The following is an 18,761-nucleotide window of genomic DNA, read 5'->3' on the forward strand; positions in this document are numbered from 1 at the left end:
AAATAATGCATACTTTTTGACTTGATAATTCAAAAATGTTTGAACATGGTTGCATTTGTGGTGTTTAGAGTAAAGAGAAGATGTTTCTGACTATGAAATGTAAAGGGACCTATGCGCTTAGACAGAAGTGCTGTCGGACATCTTTGGAAACCCCTCCGCACTCACACACACACACACATCTACTTTACAAAGACAAGACACGACCCAAAGTAAGACAATATGCAGTGTTGCTCTACTGTAAATGAACTAACTCTTTGACATCATTTAGTACAGTGCAGTAAGACATTTCTTGCTCTGGTGCAAACATCTTGCGATAACATTGCTGTACGCAGCTGTTAAAACCAGCCTGCCCTTCACAATGTTCCTGACTATTTAAGGATGAGCAGAAAAGGCTGGAGTATTAAACTGGCCGTGTAGACTCTGGACTGCCACGCCGCTTTTTCAGGAAACACCCTGTTGGTTTCCATCATGCAAAAACAGTCTCAGGTTCGACAACAGCAACAATTATGTGTCCATCAGCCACCGCATGTCCTTGAGTATCCCAGCTTTAAAAAAATAAAACCCCAGGTCGGAGGGGGTGGCGACGGAACCAAATGTAGGATGTGGCCTTGATTTACCCGGAAGCAGCAGGATGGCTGAACGTCTCAGGCGGTTTATTCTTAGTGGACAGACGGGGGAGGCTCAGGCAAGGCCTGGTGCCATGCGAGGGGGCGACAAGGCGGGTGCGACGTCACAGCCAGAAGTAAGCGTGGGCCGGGGCGTGGTTGGGGATTAGGGAGGTACTGGGCTGTGGGTTCAATTGCTGCTGAGGCGGAAGGAGAAAGTCAGCAAAATGTCTGAGAGGAGGACAACTTTGCCTTCCTCCTCACTCTCCGTGGGTACAGTAAAACTACTGGATGTGGTGGATCAGCAGAGTGTGTGTGTTTTTGAGATCAGCTATTACTAGAACATGTAAATATCCCAATAGGAGGAAACTGTTTTGCTGCTAAGACATGTGACCTTGACTGAGTCGATTTACTGTATTTATTGTGTATACTGAATATAAATGTGTATTTGTGTCTGATTGAATTTCATGGCTTTGTATATGTTTAAATGTGAACTGTATATAAACACATGTATATTTATATGTACGAGCCCCCAGATGTGCATATTGTATCTGTATATGCTGTTTAGACATGCTTTGTTTCTGTATGTGTGTGCATATTATGTTATCGCACTGTTTCTATTAACCCTCCGCAGCCTCTGGCTCCTTCTTCTTCTCTTTCACTTTAACTGATGATCTCCTGGACACTTTTTTGTCTCCTGCCTCCTTCCCTTCCTTCTCTTTTTCCTTCTCTTTTTTCTCCTTTGATGACTCCTTCTTCTCCTTGGAAGAAGATGATTCCTTCTTGGACTCCTTCTTTGCCTCCTCTTTGGGCTCTTTAGTTGACTCCTTTTTGGATTCCTTCTTCTCCTTGGATGACTCCTTCTTCTCCTTTTTTGTCTCCTTGATCGGCTCTTCTTCTTTTACGCTCGCCTCTGATGGTTCCTTGGACACCTCTTTCTTCTCTTTTTCTAGAGAAGAAAATAAAAAATATGTAAATTTTCTTACATATGATTTAATATCTCTACTTCTTTATTCAAAAACATTATATTCATCACATTCAGTATCAGGTCTCAGCCAAAGTGATGCCGAAGTTGAGAGTGACAAGGGAAGCCTGGGAAGAGCTGTAGAAGCCTGCTGTCACCGTGACCCAAGCGTCAGAGAAGGGTAATAAAAAAGATGGCTAGAGGTTTGGTCTGAAAGATCAGAAGGTCACAAATAGTAAATTTAAGCTTGATTTGACTCTTAGGTCCAAAAAGTCTTAATTAATAGCTAAGCTGAGTCTAAATTGAATTGTCACTTATTTATTCTCATTTCAACTAACTCATGAAGGCCAATCTTGGCATCATAGCAAGTTTAAACCCTTGATTTTAGGCAAGAAGGCAGCTCTTTCCATCCTCACTTTTGAATTAAGATCAAAAAACAGTCCTAAATCCATCCATGTGGCTGCAGTTAACAAGGGGCCTGCAGCCAGAGGAATTAAACTGCAGGCACAGTTGTTTAAGACTGTTAAATTATTAAATGCAATGAATGAGACGGATTAGAAATAAAACAGAAGACGAGCAAAAGTAGTAATTGTATTATTTTGCAAAACCATGTCGATATAAGTGAAACTATTAGTTGCACTTATATTATTCATTTAACAAAGTTAGTTGCACTTATATTGTTAGAAAAATCCTAAAACCCCTGATGGTTTAGTGGGTATAAGGAACCCCCAAAATAATGGCATAATGGTACTAGAGAGCATTAATGTGAAAAAAACATCCAGCATCTATCATTTTAAATACCAGTTCAGTCAAACACTCAGTGTAGCTATTACAATAATACGGGGTTATGCTGATGTTGCTTTAAGATGATGATGCTAATGCTATAAAACAAAGATGAGATCAGAGTGGCAGCGGATCCATGCCAGGATAATTGTTTTTCTGCTGTCTGACAACAGGAGCCGAAAAATATGAAAATAAAAATTATAAAGTGAATCTGTGACCACAATGTTGTAGAGAGGACTGACTGGAGCAGCTTTCCCACAGGTGGTGGCCTAGATGCAGTTTTGTTGTTTACAAACTGCAAAGAGAATAAAGAAGAAGAAGGGATTTAGCCATGTAGACACACGCAAAGACAATGGTGCTGTTCAAAATGTTAATGGGCCACAGATTCTCTCAGACAACTTTAGATGGGTTGTATTTTAAGTCCATTAGGAGTAAGAATGAGGATTAACTAACGTTTACCCAATCAGCCTGTGTTTTAACAGAGTGATGCAAATACACTGCAACTCCCACGGGTCTTTAAAATTAAGACAAATTGACTGACAACAGCACCTGCTGCATGACAAAGGACCCCCACTTAACTAGAGTCAAGGGTGGGCCCTTGCAACCACAGACACACAGACACTCACACACATGCGCACACACACTCTGCAGCGCTGCCTTCGCTGGATTGGCTTTCTGATAAGGTGATAACGGTACGGGCGTCTGCCAACAAAGAGACACGCTTCTTATCTCCATGAGAATGGAGAGGGTTTTTCAGACTGGAGACTACAGCCTGGTATCTCACTGTGTTTGCGTGCGTATGGAAGCACACACAAGAGCTACCTCTTAGAATATCTGCCAGTGTTTACGTGTGTGGATGAATCTGTCTTTGCATGTATGTGGTGGAGACTACAGACTGCTCCCTAAAGACTGCGCATGTTCACAGACTCCAGAGAGAAGTTCTAATCAGACAGTCCATCGTCTAGGGCTTAAGAAAGAGAGACTCTGGTAGTATGTGTGTGGGTGTGTGTGTGGCAGATGGGTGTCTGTGTGTGCTGCAAATAGCTGAAAAGTTTTTACTATATCTTTTTATAAAATCACACTTTACATTTAAATTAATCCATTAGATCACGCACCGGGCTTTCGGTGTGTGCTAAAAACAAATTAATGCAATAAAAAAGAACTGACTTTGGCTAAAATACCTTAAATCTCTTAATGACTAGAATCGGTAGTTTGGTGTCTTTTTCATATCTTAAGTATGTTGTTTTGTATATTAGTCAAAAGTGGCTAATTTCCTTTAATTGCTAAATCTGCTCACACAGGCAAGAAAATTGAAAACACACATGGATGATAAGACATTAGACGTTATGGTCTGCAGCTTTATTGTTTGAGTCTCTGTTGAACTGTTTAATGGGTGAGGCGGTTGATTAAGCAGCTTGTGTTTCTAAGTACACCCAGCCAACCAGGTCTAATTAGATCCAAAAAACCCCACAAAACCCCTTAACTGTGCCGATCCACTTCACGCTCTAACATGCACAAAATCTATCGGCTTCTACAGAACAAGTGAGAACAAATAATTTGGAAGCACAAACAGAGAGAAAGCTGACCGCAAACTGTTCTGCAAAAGAGCAAATTTCCACTTTGGCATGCAAATTCTCCCCCTCCGCCTCTCTCAGTGACCTCAGAAGTTTTATAGTTCAACATGAAAGAAATGTTGGGTGAGGGTGTGTCTCTATCTAAGAACTGCAGCTATAAAGAAATAAAGACCAGAGAGAAAGCACATGCATGTGAAAATAGCAGAAAACATGTACACATCTGTGTTTTTGCAGGTGTGCTACGCCAAAGACACTATGCGCTAATCAATGATTTTCATGTGCATCAACAGCATTGGGGTCTCTGATGGGAGTAATCCTGTAATGACCACCTAATCCCAACTGGATGGTAACTATCTGGCTAGCATTGCAAACACACTTTCTTCCACATCATTCATCAGCAGCTGAGCCAACAGATTCCAGTCTGTGCTTGTAAATGGTAAATGGCCTGTATTTATATAGCGCTTTTCTAGTCCCTAAGGACCCCAAAGCGCTTTACATATCCAGTCATCCACCCATTCACACACTGGTGATGGTAAGCTACATTGTAGCCACAGCCACCCTGGGGCGCACTGACAGAGGCGAGGCTGCCGGACACTGGCGCCACTGGGCCCTCTGACCACCACCAGTAGGCAACAGGTGAAGTGTCTTGCCCAAGGACACAACGACAGAGACTGTCCAAGCCGGGGCTCGAACCGGCAACCTTCCGATTACAAGGCGAACGCCCAACTCTTGAGCCACGATCGCCCGTGTTGCACATGTGCATCTGTATCTCTTATGTGCACATTTTTGGGTCTGAGAGATCATTTCATGTGAATAGAGACTCTCTGCAGACGGCAAGACTGAAGTTGACCTTTAAATGATTTTTTAGCATTTTAATTTTAATGTTTTTAATGAACAAGAAGTTATTCACGAAAAGTTAGATGCCTATGACAAATTTCCCATCATTTAGGCAAAGCGTATCAGTGCTTGTATATGAAAGCCAGGAGCTTGTAGAACCACCTTTTGCAGCAGTAATTGGGAAAAAATCATTTGTGTACGACTTTATCAATCTCTTACATCATGGTGGGATTTTGGACCTTTTTTATAACGCTGCTTCATTTGATTGAGTTCTGCAGATATTCATTTATGCAAATCTCCCTAAGTGTCCTGCCACAGCATTTAAATCATGCTGAGGCCTGAAGTTTGACTAAAAACGTCAAAGAATCAAGCAACTTGTTGATTTTTTTTCCCAGCCATTCTGTTGTAGATTTGGTGGGATCACTGTCCTATGGCATGACCATGGCCATCACATTAAAAAAATTTAAGGTAAGTTGATTTATGTGGGCTGACTTTAACCTTTTATTGGTTTGTAGATGTTACCCTCGCAGCATGGTTCTCCTCTAATCAAATTAATATGAGGACGGAATGGCTTATGTATCATCTAATGGATATATTCTACAAAAGGTCACAATGAAAAATTAATTTAATTAAAATCCTTTTAAGATTTGAGAATAAAGATCATCACCAACATAAGAAAAACCACTTGAAAAAAATGTTTTACAAAAAATGTTTGGTTTTTCTCTAGATGAATAAAGGCTACAAAAGACAAAATGTCAGTACAAATGGTTTGACCATTAACAGGAAATTGAGTTCAGCCTGAAACTAAGCCTAGTAGCACCCAAGTCTTAAACCTGGGTCAAACATCTCTGTTTGAAGTCAGAGTTCACAATTTAACCCAATATTGTCCGTTCAGATTAACACTGATGGTAAATCTGTGGCTACAGATGAAGTCAGAATGCACGCAAACAATCATCATGTGAGGCATGGGTCAAACCCTGATATGTTTGGTGTCAAAGGTCCACAGTCCTTACCTCTTAGGTTTGTTTTCACAGCGCAAATAGGTCATACATGTGAATTACAAAAAGGTTGGGCCACCCAGCAATTTAACGTTTTTCTTTTGTGATTAAAAAGATTAACTTGGGTTCTAGCTTAGCAGAAAGCTGGAAATATCTAGCCAGACAGATTTTATTTTTTGTTCTAGGTATTGAGATGTCTATCATTTTTCACTGTTGTGAAAATTTACCTCGTAGTACGTGAGTGAAGGCATATCTTGGCTACTTCAGGACTAAAACCAAAACTTACTGCATGGATAGAGATAAGCAGGAAGAAAGAAAATGTTCCTTTGTAAACAAATTCGGCTTCTAGCAATCATGTAAAATGGGAAACCTGTTATCTGTGAAAGAATTAGGACACTTCAACTTCTTTTGACAAAAACAAATTCAAAATTCAGTTTGTGTTTATCTTTCTTTCTTTCTTTCTTTCTTTTTTTAAATTGCAGGTCAGATACAGTAAGTCTAAGTTGGGAAGATGAAAGATAAAACTTTCCAAATGACCCAAAACAAATCTTCTGCAGTTCTGTGGTGCACTTTGTTGTTACTTCTGAAACACCTCGTGTCCATACTTGTATAAAAGCTAACAGCTAATAATGACCAACATACCACTTTATTTTGCTTCTGTTATAGTTTTGTGGTGCTGAATGGACAGTTCCCCTAAAATGATTTTGCATGCATCTTACAGTTTACTCCTGTTATCATGTATGCTTCACTGTCACAACACTTTTTTCATTAAAGTTCGACTATAATAGATTTAGTGCTGTTAATTTTTTACTTTGTTCATCTGCCATCTTGAATCACTTCATTTTTTAAAGCGTGGTTTCAGTTTTCTGATGCCAGTGTTTTTGAGTCTCATTTCCATATTCACAAAAAAGCAGGTCTTACAAAAATGTTAATGAACAGGAAGTCATAGTCAGTATGAGTTGTGACAGCAACGACAGAGGATACTTTCATGTAGTCTGAAGCATAAAACTTCTTTGTAACACTTTAAAAATAGAGTAAGCAAATCTGTGGAAACCTTCCAGGCATTTGTATGTCAAAACCATTTTCCAGCTCTCATGAAAACCACCGTCCTGTCTTAGGTTTTCATTTGTACTCTCAAAGCAGGAAATAAAAGTGTGTGTAAAGCCAGATCCTTGTGGGAGCAGTAGCAAGGAGTTGATAAACATTGACGTTGTAAGACAAGAAGTCAGCTCCCCTCCTCTATGGAAACCTAAAGGGGTCAGGTCACATCTTGTCAGTCTGCTACTTCAACAAACTAACAAAGTGGAAGTGTGCAGACTAAACAATGAAGAAACATGTACTCTACATCACTCATAGCCACGAGGATCGAAGTGACGTTAAGCCCTTTTTGCATGGGACACGAGCTACCTGGAAAGCCTGGTGGTTTTTGTCAGAACTTAAACAGTCACAGCCTTTTTTTTTAACCCCATGTGAATCTGCTACAGCTGTGTCTGGATGGGACCTGTTTGGCAGGAAACCAGGGGTAATATATTTCTTGTATTGCACATCATTGGTTAGACCGAATGGTCATTAGGGGAAAAAAATCTATTTTAATAGTATTCTACCAAATTACTTAGGAGGTGTTTCATTTTAGAGAACACACTTTTCTGCAAGAAAAAAAAGAAATAATGCAGAAACTAGGTTCCTTAATGACATGATTGCCTTTGTGTGGTTTTTTTAGTAGGTCCTATGTAACTAAGTTATGGAGTGGCGCGTCCCCTCCAACCCTAGTTTGGGTTTCCATATTTCCAAATTCATTTTAGAACATCTTAATTTGAACAAAGACTGTTTATTGGTCCATTGTGGTAACTTAACCTCGGCTGCATGATTATTCTTGTGTCATGAAATCATTTTTTTGTACACATATTACTCAGATTTGGGTTTGTGGTTGCCAGTTCAAATCCCATGATAAACTGTGGATGGGAAAACTGAATGAGCAATACTCTGTGAACACCCAGCTGCTGCAGGGAAGCTGCTGGATGGTACAGGGCAGCTTTCAGTGCTCTACACAGCTGGTATAGAACAGGAAGGTGAACTTTTTTGGAATATAAAGTCATTTTCTTTAGTGTCTTTTCTTAGCCTCTTCATTCTTTAAAACCAAAGTAAAAGATCGTTAGTGGATTTATTAAAGACAAAAAAAGGACGAAATAGTTAAATGTATGGCTAGCACAGAAAGATCAGTAATGGGTTTAAATCATCTGCATAGGTGTTTAATAGTGTGGAAAACTACACTGTACACATGATGTCACTAGTGTTAGTATGTTCTGTCCTTCATAAGCAACAGCAAATTTGACAAAAGGGTCACCACTGCACACACTGTAAGCAGTTTTGAGCAGTTTTGAGCTTGAAAAAAAGCTTGAGCTTGTACACAGAAGTTGTAGGTCCCTTTTTGTGGGAACCGGGTTGTAGGATTGTGCTTGCTAAAACTAAAGTGCCTTGACTACCCTGCCTAACGAGGTTCTGAATGACACTGCTTTCTGTACATTAATGTGCTTCACCACCGGAGTTTAGAATGCAACACTTGTTTGTTCCTCACGGAACAAAAGCAAAAACCACAGCAACAAAAGTCAGTGTGTTGATTAGATAAGGGGAGTGACGCTATCTGCACCATGTTCAAAGCCCACATGTTCTGCCTGGCTTCACATGTTAGCGACGGATCACGACTCTGCATTCATCTGCAGGCAGCCGTAGTCAAAATAGAGGAGGCCGCACAGATCGCCCGCATCCCGACCCCGTCAGCATGTAGGACAGTGCAGCAGAAACCTGCTGATTTACAGAATCCACTCTGCAGAGTGTGTACGAAAGAGAGGGCCAAGTGCTGACTGATTGGATCTGTGGTGGAGTGTGTGTCTACAAGTGTGCATTTGTAAGTGTGTATGCCTACTCATATGTGTCCGTGTGTGTGCGCGTTTGCACCTTCCAGACAAGGCGGTAGAATAGGACACAACAGGATTATGTGAAGTTGAAAAACAAAGCTGTGTGGTCGGTATTGTGGGGAAACGATAGTGTGAGACACGAGAAATGCGACACATATAAGACAGAAAAAGACAGAAAAATCATTTAAAAATATTATTCACAAGCCAGAACATACAAAAACACTAAACACTCTAAACAGATTTACTGACTTACACATGGTGCACTAATTTATTTCCTCTTTAGAGGGTTAAAACTTTGCTTTTCCTTATTTTCTTTTGTATGTTTCCGTCTGTGCATGTATCTCCTCCGAGGCAAATGGTCAGGATTCAGATTGCTCTAGACCCTCAATTTCAAGGTAACTTTCTCTACCTTTGCATCTTTAGGGTGTCATAAAGTGTGAATATCACTGATATACTGCTCTGCTTGTGAGCACATAAGCCCCTCCTACCAGCTGTCCAAACCTTTTGTTTAATGAGGGTCAGCCAATAAGACGAAAGTTTACTTAAAGTGAGGGGGGGAAAGCTAAAATGGTATATTACAGACATTGGTTAAAATGAGGGGATTAACCAACATCCAGTATGAGAAAAGCAGCATCATGTAAACTACTTTGGTCAGAATCAGCTTCATTTTATGATTTCAACATAATTTTTCTACTGAAGAGACAAAAAGCAGACTAAGAGCAATGAAAAGTCAGCGAGAGAGAGAGGAGTTTGACAGCAGCTGGACAGGCAGTGTTTAATACTATTCTTGGTGTGGAATGTGCTGTTGAAGCACAACAGGCCTTTCCATTGGTGGGTGTATGTGTGTATTTGCAGACCACTGACAGCTCAGCTAAGACTGAGCCATACACTACACCTCCCATGGAGCACTACACACACAAACACAAAATGTCTTTGCAAGAAAAAAAGAACACATATTTATGAGAAACTGGTCATTTATACACGGGCACAGACCGGCTATTACTGTAGACTGTTATTCACGTGATGATGGAGGATGTCTTCACCAAATGATATTGCTATAAATATTCCTCAAGCAGACAAAGGAGTAGTGAACCTGTGGTTAAAATCTTAATCCCTATAAATCATTTATTGAGTATAAATAGTTTTAATTTAAATAAAGAAGTACAAATAAAAGGCCAACCTCTTTGGGACTAGAAAAAATAAGTGGTTGTCCAGTGATTGCATTGCACTCTCAACCTCTTGGCAACCACTTTCTATCACAACGCAGTTTCACAGGTCACCAGGTGGGAGGCAATTTGTTTCCACTTGCAGTCTGACTTAGATTGACTACAACCAGTTGCAGACAGATTGGTGAAGGTTTGCAAATAATCACTGCCTAATTTATAAACACAGACAGACTGTCAACACATTACAGTTGATCTGAGTTAGTCTGCACCAATGAAGCCAACTCACATGCACTGCTTCTCTTCGTAGTAGTTGACTTGACTCAACTGGTTGTATTCTGGTTATTTTCCATATAAGAAAAGTTGCAGAGTGCCTATGTCATCTTACAGTTAAATTGTTGATGAGGATTATTAACCAGGCAACAGGTGGGATTTAAAATACTATTGTTACTTTAAATTTGGGCATTTGTTATAGCAATGGACACATATGTTGTCAGATAGGTCACACAAACTAGTTTCAAGATTTGACTCGCAAAAATGTGTTATTCTGAACAGCATTAACCACCTAAGCTACTTTTCTACTTTATTTATTTGCACATCAGTTAGGGACTTAGACCCTCACAGACTTATTAATATGGAATTAGTACATTTATTACTGAGCAAAAAACAGAGCAGAGGGGAGATGGGAGTTAAAGAAAACTGGAAAAGAAAGGGAAATGCTGAGGTTTGTGTAATAACAGTATGAATTAAGGAAGAGACACAGACAGAGAGGAAGATGGTAATTCATGTTTTTAAAATGAGACAATAAAAGAGAAAAAAGAAATGAGAGACAAAGATTTATAGAGCGAGAGAGAGAGAGAGAGAGAGAGAGAGAGAGAGAGAGAGAGAGAGAGAGAGAGAGAGCAAGACTGACTGAGGCTGCTGCTTCCATTGCTTGCTCTCTCTCTCTGGGTGTGGTATAGTGGGTGGGTTCATTCCCGTGGTCGGCTAAGATATTTTCTCTCTGCTCAGCTACGCCCTGCCACTAACCAGCATGCAGGCACACACACATCCACACACAAACACACACATAATGTACAGAAAAATATACAGTGGCCAGGCCGAAGAACCAGTCTTTTGGCCTGATACAAAAGGACATGAAGTTTTCCAAGTCTGGTGGTGACACAAAATCTCTTCCTCTCTGTCCCTCGCACACGGACTGATTCGCACAAACACACAGATGCACACATACACGCCTCCGTCAACTTCCTCGGCACTCTCTGCACTCTGCCTTAAATACAGCCAACCACATCAGAAAGGGCATTTACAAAACTGGCTAACTTACACACACACACACACACACACACACACACACACACACACACACACACACACACACACACACACACACGCATACACACATAAGCTCAGTTTGCAACACATCTCGTATGAACATATGTCACGACCCACACACATAAGCATGATGACAATTTGCATATGTGAACACAAACACTCCAAAAACATAGGATGCAAAATCTAGTGTTTGTATGTGTTGGCTTTGATGTTTTGTTCTGCCCATTGTTCTGCTCTGAGACACAACAGTTCATCCCTGAAGAGTGTTTGAACACCCACACACACAAATACCCGCATGCACAGTATATATATAAGGTGGATACCATCTACACACACAGTCAGCACACAAAAATAGCGCAACAAGAACTTGTCTAGTTCGTTTTTGCATGTGGAACAAAGAGAAAAAACCTAAATCATTTTACACTTTATTTTCATATTCATACTTCTGTCAAACTTTATCAACTCTACACTTGCACAAAGATTTTCAAGGTAACTGGAGATCACGCCAAAGTCCTGTGGATCTCTTTGCAATGATGTGTATAATGAATGGATTGCATTGAGATCAGGACTTCTTTCTGTCAGATGTCCTTCTTAAAGTATTGCATAGACATGTGTACCTAAAATTACACACAATTCTAGACTGATATCAACCAGAGGTGTCAACTCCTTACACACTGTTTCCATCTGCAGTCTAACATTGACTCTACCTAAATTGATTTCCAGTGGGTGTGATTTTCCAGTCACTAGAGACCAACATATCCACCCAAATTTCATCATTTCAAATAAACTCGCTTCAGCGGGCCTTGAGATTGGAGTGGCGCAAGCTAAAAATGATTCAGGATGTTCCTGCATTTGTTTGTCATTCCTTGGTGTTGCCAAAAACAAGTGAGAACAGGCCATGTTGCACCACATTGCTTGACAACAGCTTGTCAACAGCATTAGTCCTGCCCAGTGTGATGAATGGCAAATCCTTGGTCTACCATGGCTGCTAGTAGACACTGGAAAGTAGAATAAAGTATCCTTTCAAGTGCTTTACGACAGAATGCTAAAAACATAACAACAAATAGCAACCCAAAAGTAAACCAAAAACCTAAAATATCTTATAAGTGAAAAAAATTATGTTCAGCGACCTGGTTCCTGACAGAAGATCTAGCAAAAGTGGGAAGAGAACCCAGGGTTTCCATTACCTTAGACACAAGTCTGTCAGTGGCACAAACAAGGACTTCTGTTATTTAAATATTAAGTGAGAGAAAATTGTCTGCTACCAACGTTTAATAGGGTCTAAGAACCTATAAAATATCTTTAACTTGGGTCCTAAAGAGACACACAGCTGAATTAACGTCCTTAAAATGCTCGATATGTGCTAAAAAGGGAGCAGCTATAAACCGTAAGGGCCCAAAACAGAATCTAGTGGCATGCCATAGGCAAGAGAAGTGAGAGACCCATAGAAAAAGATTGTTGTGTCAGATGTGATGTCTTTGAGCAAAGATGCAGCTAAAATGTTGACAACAGGCGGATTCTTTCACTGAATTTAATGATTTGACCAGATTAGGCACAGAAACGGGTAAGAAACTTTCAAAATCCTTTCTATAAGCACAGTCCTTTACATTGATACATTCATGCCACTTACGCAGACAAAAATATGCCCAGTGTGCATTTGTTAAAAATATAATATGTGCATTTGAAAACAGCCAGTCTGGTCAAGCCCTGTACACTGACACACACATGTTCACACTGTGAATGTAACAGGGCGATGAAACGTGAGCTTTCTTACTATCTGTTCAACCCAGAAACACATAAATAATATGTAGTTACTGAAGAAACGATTAAATTCGTAACCAGAATCTCACAGGTTTTAGATATTAAATAATTATTTTGTCACTCAGTCTTTCTATTAAGGTTCCAAAGAAAAAGCTGGTATGCAGTGGATAAAGTGATAATCAGGAGTCTTCCTGAATGTATAATTTTAGCAGTGCCCACAGAGGAACAGTGCTCTTGTTATGCTGAGATAATATTAAAATTGGTGTATAATGGAACATTTTAAAAAAAGTAATAATTTTCTTAAATCCAGTGGAGAGTAACGATGACAGGTGACTTCTGTCTTGTACAATCTGTTCTTCTTCATGTCCATGTTTCCAAAAATTGTGCTGCACAGTATCTTTACAGTCCCTCCATTAAGAGATTAAACTGTTTCACAAGGTAATTTTTCCCAACTATTTGGCATCAACAGTACGGCTAAAAGCCAGTTTGATCTGAAACAATAACACTGTATCATAGTGGGCTTTTTTCCATTTGCTGTAAAGCGGTCTGTTGGATTGGATCTATTCTCAACAAGTTTATCCAAGTGGCAGAGATGTTTAATATTACAGATACTAACACTAAAACTTGAATTACAGCTTTGCAGCTGCATGCCTGAACCAGCCAGTCAAGTGGTAGCTTATATCATTTTTTGGTAATGGGAGAAGTTTCCTGAGGCAAATTTTGATTTTTGATAGAAATATATCTGGATCAAAACTTGAACTAGCTAGATGATTTGTATGGGTTCACGTGGTTTGTGAAGCAATGACGGTATGCTTCAAATAAAAATGTGTGCAACAAACTCTAAAACACGAATGCTTTGCACAAATCATAAAAGGTGCAGCACAGAAGATCTATGGAATCACAATTTCCCCTTCTGTTTCTGAGTTATGGCGAAAACAATTTCTTTTCAGAACATTATGATTATCACATTGAAACTATCCTATTACATTTCTGGGTTATTTTATTTCTCAAGTGCCTGAATCCTTAATTTATGGACAAAAAGGCTTTTCTTAAGTCACAGTCTTTGACTACTGAATGCTAGAAATTTTGAGTTCAAGTTGATGTTTGTGTCAGACATTATAAAATTCCCTCAAGGCATTTCTGAGATATCTCATTCACAGGAATGGGAGTGATGGACTGCAGCAATTGGACTTATCTGTGTTTTCTGCTCCCACCTTTGCAGTACTGCCACAACAAGTGATGATAAAGGGAAAGGCACCAAGTATAGGAGCCAAGTTCCCCTGACAATATATTATCAAAATCCATCATGGCTGCTGCCATCTCTACATCATATCTGACGGGATCATTGTTATTTATTTCAGTATCTCATTCAGTAGTTCTTTGTTTAGTTTTGTTTTTGACAGTCTGTGACATGGGCATGAACCCATTAAGAACCCTTGTATTTCTAATATTTCACCTCACAGATGTTAAATTTACAGCTTATCCTGCCAGTGCCCCCACACTAAGTCTCTCCTGGGTGACAGCATCAGTGAAACTCCCACCATGTGAAATATAAATGGAAAGAGCAGAACCAGCATGGCTGTGACCTTGGCTTCTCTTGAAACAAATTACAAAAATATTTACAGATATTTTGAGACCTTTTCATATTTCAGGGCACTCGGTGTTTTCCTTGTCACTCATGCAAAGCGGAGGGAGGAAGGGGCAACACCCAGGCTGGCTAGCCACAGACAGAGCACCCTGCTGGGGGAAACCCTGCACACAGACACCCTCTTCCTCAACCTCCCAACCAAGCTGAAAGACCCCTGAGGACCTGAGGGACACCACAGTGTATATACAGGTAGACTTTACAACATGTACACAAAACCGCTTGAGTGCCTACAAATTAAATGCTGAAAGAGTCTTTCATACTCACATATTTACGCACAATAAACCGCAGCAATGGAAATGTATTACACATACACCACGCACACAATTAACGTGGGAAAACTGTGACTTCATAACTAGTCTGTCATAAAAAAATACTACCATGAAAACAAACAACCGCAGTAAAAAGATAAATGTATTCTTCAGCCTGGAAACAAAATTCAAAACACAGTACAAAATAACATCCATGTAGGAAATGTTCTGATGCATTCAAGGATATCACATGATCCTCATCAGTGAGGGAGAGTTAGCTTAGGGAGAGTGTGCTCCTTCCTTCTTTCTCTTATCCTAAAATCTCATATCCTCCTTAGCCCACCACCTTTTACCCTCCGGTTTCTCCCTCATCTTTTACTTTTCTTTGCTTGTGTTTCTTTCTCTTTTTTAATCCTCAATTCCAGCCTCCTTCCTTTTCTCGTGGCTACTCCATTTTTTCCATTTTGCATTTTTGTTCACCTGTTTTATTTTTTGTTTCTTTGTCTCTCTCCATTCCTCCTACCTCCTTCTTTGCCTTCCATATATGCACCTGTTTGGTTTCCTTTTAGACGCTGCAGCAGCTCTGGCTCGGTGAGCATGTGTTTATTAAATGTACTGTGGTAAACCACCATTTGTCCTCCTACTCATCCACTTAACTTCCCTGCTGAAGATACATTTTACCTTGCCACATCTCCGGCAGGAAAGAAGGAAAGGGAGAAAATGCAAAGTATTATGACTCCCACTGATTAAAAACAAAAGAGGCTTTATTCTTGAAAACAAGAGCTCAGACAGCTCTCTTTTCTCACCAAAAGCCACAAGCATTCAAAAATGCCCGCATAACACTTTCATTCTTCAGTCAAAGACTTTAGTTTTAAACCACTATGGCTTCCAAACTATGACCTAAGGTAATAATAAATAAATAAACATCAGTACTAAAAAGACCAGTAATAATTTTGATAACTGATTGCTTTTCTATCAAGTATTGCTAAAAATGGTCTAATTGAAATCTAGTAAATTTCAAATTCCAGTATACAAAACAACAGGTTCTTATGGAACTGTGGGACCATAGGAATCTCTTTAAAGAAGACACTCTTTTAAAGGTAAGGTAATTCCCTGTATTGCACATTTAGCTGGTTGTATAGTGAATAAACTGACAATCTTATGAAGTGTTACCTGATTTTTAATTACCAACTGCACTTATTAAAAAAAAGAAAAAACTGCATTTGAAGTAAAGTTAGATGAACTTGCTCTGCCTCAAAATATGACACATGTTAAAGAAGCTTGTTTTCATTCTATTGCATGGTAATTTAATATTTTTCTACGGTTTTCAGTTCCTTAAGGCCAAATAAAACATCATAAATGACAGACTGACAGTGTGAGTGCAAACTGTTCAGGGATCCTTCACACACTGTGTTTGTGTGAATTTCTGTGTGGTATAAAGTTTGCCAAAATTATGTCTGACTGATTTACCCAGCATTAGTAAACCGCACGTAGTCCACACACATATACACTCACCGACGCGTGCGCGCAAACACACCAAATTTACTGCAAACACACTTTATTCCAGGGAATTAACTGGTGGAAAAGTTCTTACAAGAAACACATGGGGCTCTTTCATAAACACACAAACACACCAGATTAATTCCACAAACATACTTTAAGTAATGCTCAATATAATTTCAGAGGTAGTCACTTATTTTAATGACATTTTACCTTAGAAACACACACACACACACACACACACACACACACACACACACACACACACACACACACACACACACACACACACACACACAACATTAGCTTAGTAAAAAGGTGAGAATCAATTAAGCTGATATAAACACTGTGATGTTCTCATTGCCATGGGGGTGTCGTGGGGGCCACATACACATTTACACACATACATGAACACACAGGTAGCAAACATCCTCCACTGTGTAATCACACAGTAACTTTGCTCACTCTTTACTTTCACGCTTCAGTTTGAGCTCCCTCCTCCTCCCCTTCTGCTTCCTCTCATTGCTCTCTCCCTCTCTCTCTCTCCTGCTATCTCCTCCACACCAGCAAACTCTCAGTTGTATGTAAATTGTTGCTGCAGCCCTGTAATCACAGTTCAAAACAGCCGACAACACGGCCACTGCTGTGAACGTGAGCCATACTGTAAACAGAAGCAGGAACATCACAGCTGATTGTAAATGCAATAATTTAGATAAAAGTGGCTATTTATAATTAATTATCACAGACTTTTAGTCAACTTCAGCATCATTAGAGTGCTGAAGGTCAAACATCACAGACCTTATACTTTTGTCAATTAGCATGAGTCTGAGACGTAGAAGAACCATTTTAACCTACTCATGCAGACGGAGACGTCTGTCACTTTGCAGAAAAGGTGCAAAAAAATGATGATATAAATATATATTTAATTAATGAATATACAGTGTCTGCTTCTTCTTAGCATGTATAAAAAGCTGCCTAGTATATATGTTTGTTTTATTCTTGAAATTGATGTATGATGGTAATTATTAAAGTGCATATATAATATACACATCATTTGACTACACTATCACTGTGCTGCAACTTTTATTTTCAGTTCCACAGCACTCAAATGAAGCAAATATTTTACATTAGTAACTTATTTGTTGGTTTACAGCCACTCTCATCTAAGACCAGCGTTTGAGAAGCAGAAATGAGTGGAAAAGAGTGAAAAAAAAAATACCAAGAAGGTCAAACAGTGAGTTTACAATCTCCACATCTTTGGCAAACTCATCAAATTTCCTGTTACCACAGGTGTGACTGTGGGTGGTTCAAGTGTTTAAGTGATCCAGAAAAATATACTGGTCACCAGAGTTTGTGCACACTTACACACACAGGCAGGGTTACGCTGGATGTATAACTACAGAATGTGCTCACTTTTAGTTTGCATACACATTCAAAGTAAGTCAGCCACACCCACATACCACACACACACATTTACACTGGCTACTCTTGCAGGCCATGCCTCATTGCTTCTATATTTAAAACAAGCTTCTGCAAATAAATAAATAAATAAAATAATAGTAATAATTAAAGAAATAAAAATTTTCATGAATCTTTGCAAAATCAGTTTCACTGTCTTTTCTAAAAACTGTCCATTAGCACATCTACCTTCTCTCATCGTCACCATTAAAAAACAGGAGCGTGCAAAAGTTTGTAGAGGTAAAAGATAATGTGATAATGCCATGAAAATGCACTGTATGTCTGGGCTTGTAGTAATGCTGCATAATTATTTGTGATTCCTTCCTATAATATGGCAGGATTGCATTGATGATACTCCAGTTCAGGGTTTGCACACTGCACTGTATTCTTTTTGACTTCTGATCACCTCACAATTTGCATCAAAAGGATGGAAAAATACTGCATAAAGCACTACTTCTTATGCAGAACATCTACACAGATATTGAAACTATGTCACAAAGTGAAGTGACAACTTGACAAAAAAAGCAACTGGAATTAATATTCTGTCATAAATCAATAGCATTATGGAAAAGTCAAACTTCGAGACAAACCAAAATATACAAACTCGGAAAGACTGCAGAAAATTTGTGAAAGATGCATTAAAACCTAAGAGAAACATTTTGTTTTCTCAGAGCAGTTTTGCATCTAAGGGCAACTTCTACAATGGCTGCAACTGTAAACACACAGACAAGTGATTAATCTGACCACTCCTGCTCTTGGCAGTGTGTTTCCGCCAGTAAATCTGGGCTCTGGTGGCAGTCTGCATTCCACAAACGCACACATACATCATGCACAAACTAACAAGGCCAAATTTAATGAATACAACTCACACATTCAGATCCACCCATGCACACACCTGCAGAAAAATACACATTTGACCAAAGTATGCTTCTGTCAGTACAAGCATAAAGCACACACCTGGTAAATTTACAGTTA

At 39.4% G+C, this 18,761-nt stretch overlaps 1 protein-coding gene across 5 annotated transcripts in view; it reads right to left on the bottom strand.

Annotated features, from left to right (window-relative positions):
- Nucleotides 1-1,087: 1,087 nt before the first annotated feature.
- The window catches only part of bbs9 (Bardet-Biedl syndrome 9), a 171,581-nt gene continuing 153,907 nt past the window's right edge, over nucleotides 1,088-18,761 (bottom strand). For all 5 annotated transcript variants that reach the window (XM_080308476.1, XM_026183621.2, XM_026183622.2 and 2 more), the window contains one exon: nucleotides 1,088-1,554. In XM_080308476.1, coding sequence (XP_080164602.1) covers nucleotides 1,226-1,554 — 329 coding nt within the window. In that variant the 3' untranslated portion in view covers nucleotides 1,088-1,225. The remainder of the gene's footprint in view (nucleotides 1,555-18,761) is intronic.

Source organism: Astatotilapia calliptera, chromosome 11 (genome assembly GCF_964374335.1).
Source record: "Astatotilapia calliptera chromosome 11, fAstCal68.1, whole genome shotgun sequence".
Classification (NCBI taxonomy): Eukaryota; Metazoa; Chordata; class Actinopteri; order Cichliformes; family Cichlidae; genus Astatotilapia; species Astatotilapia calliptera.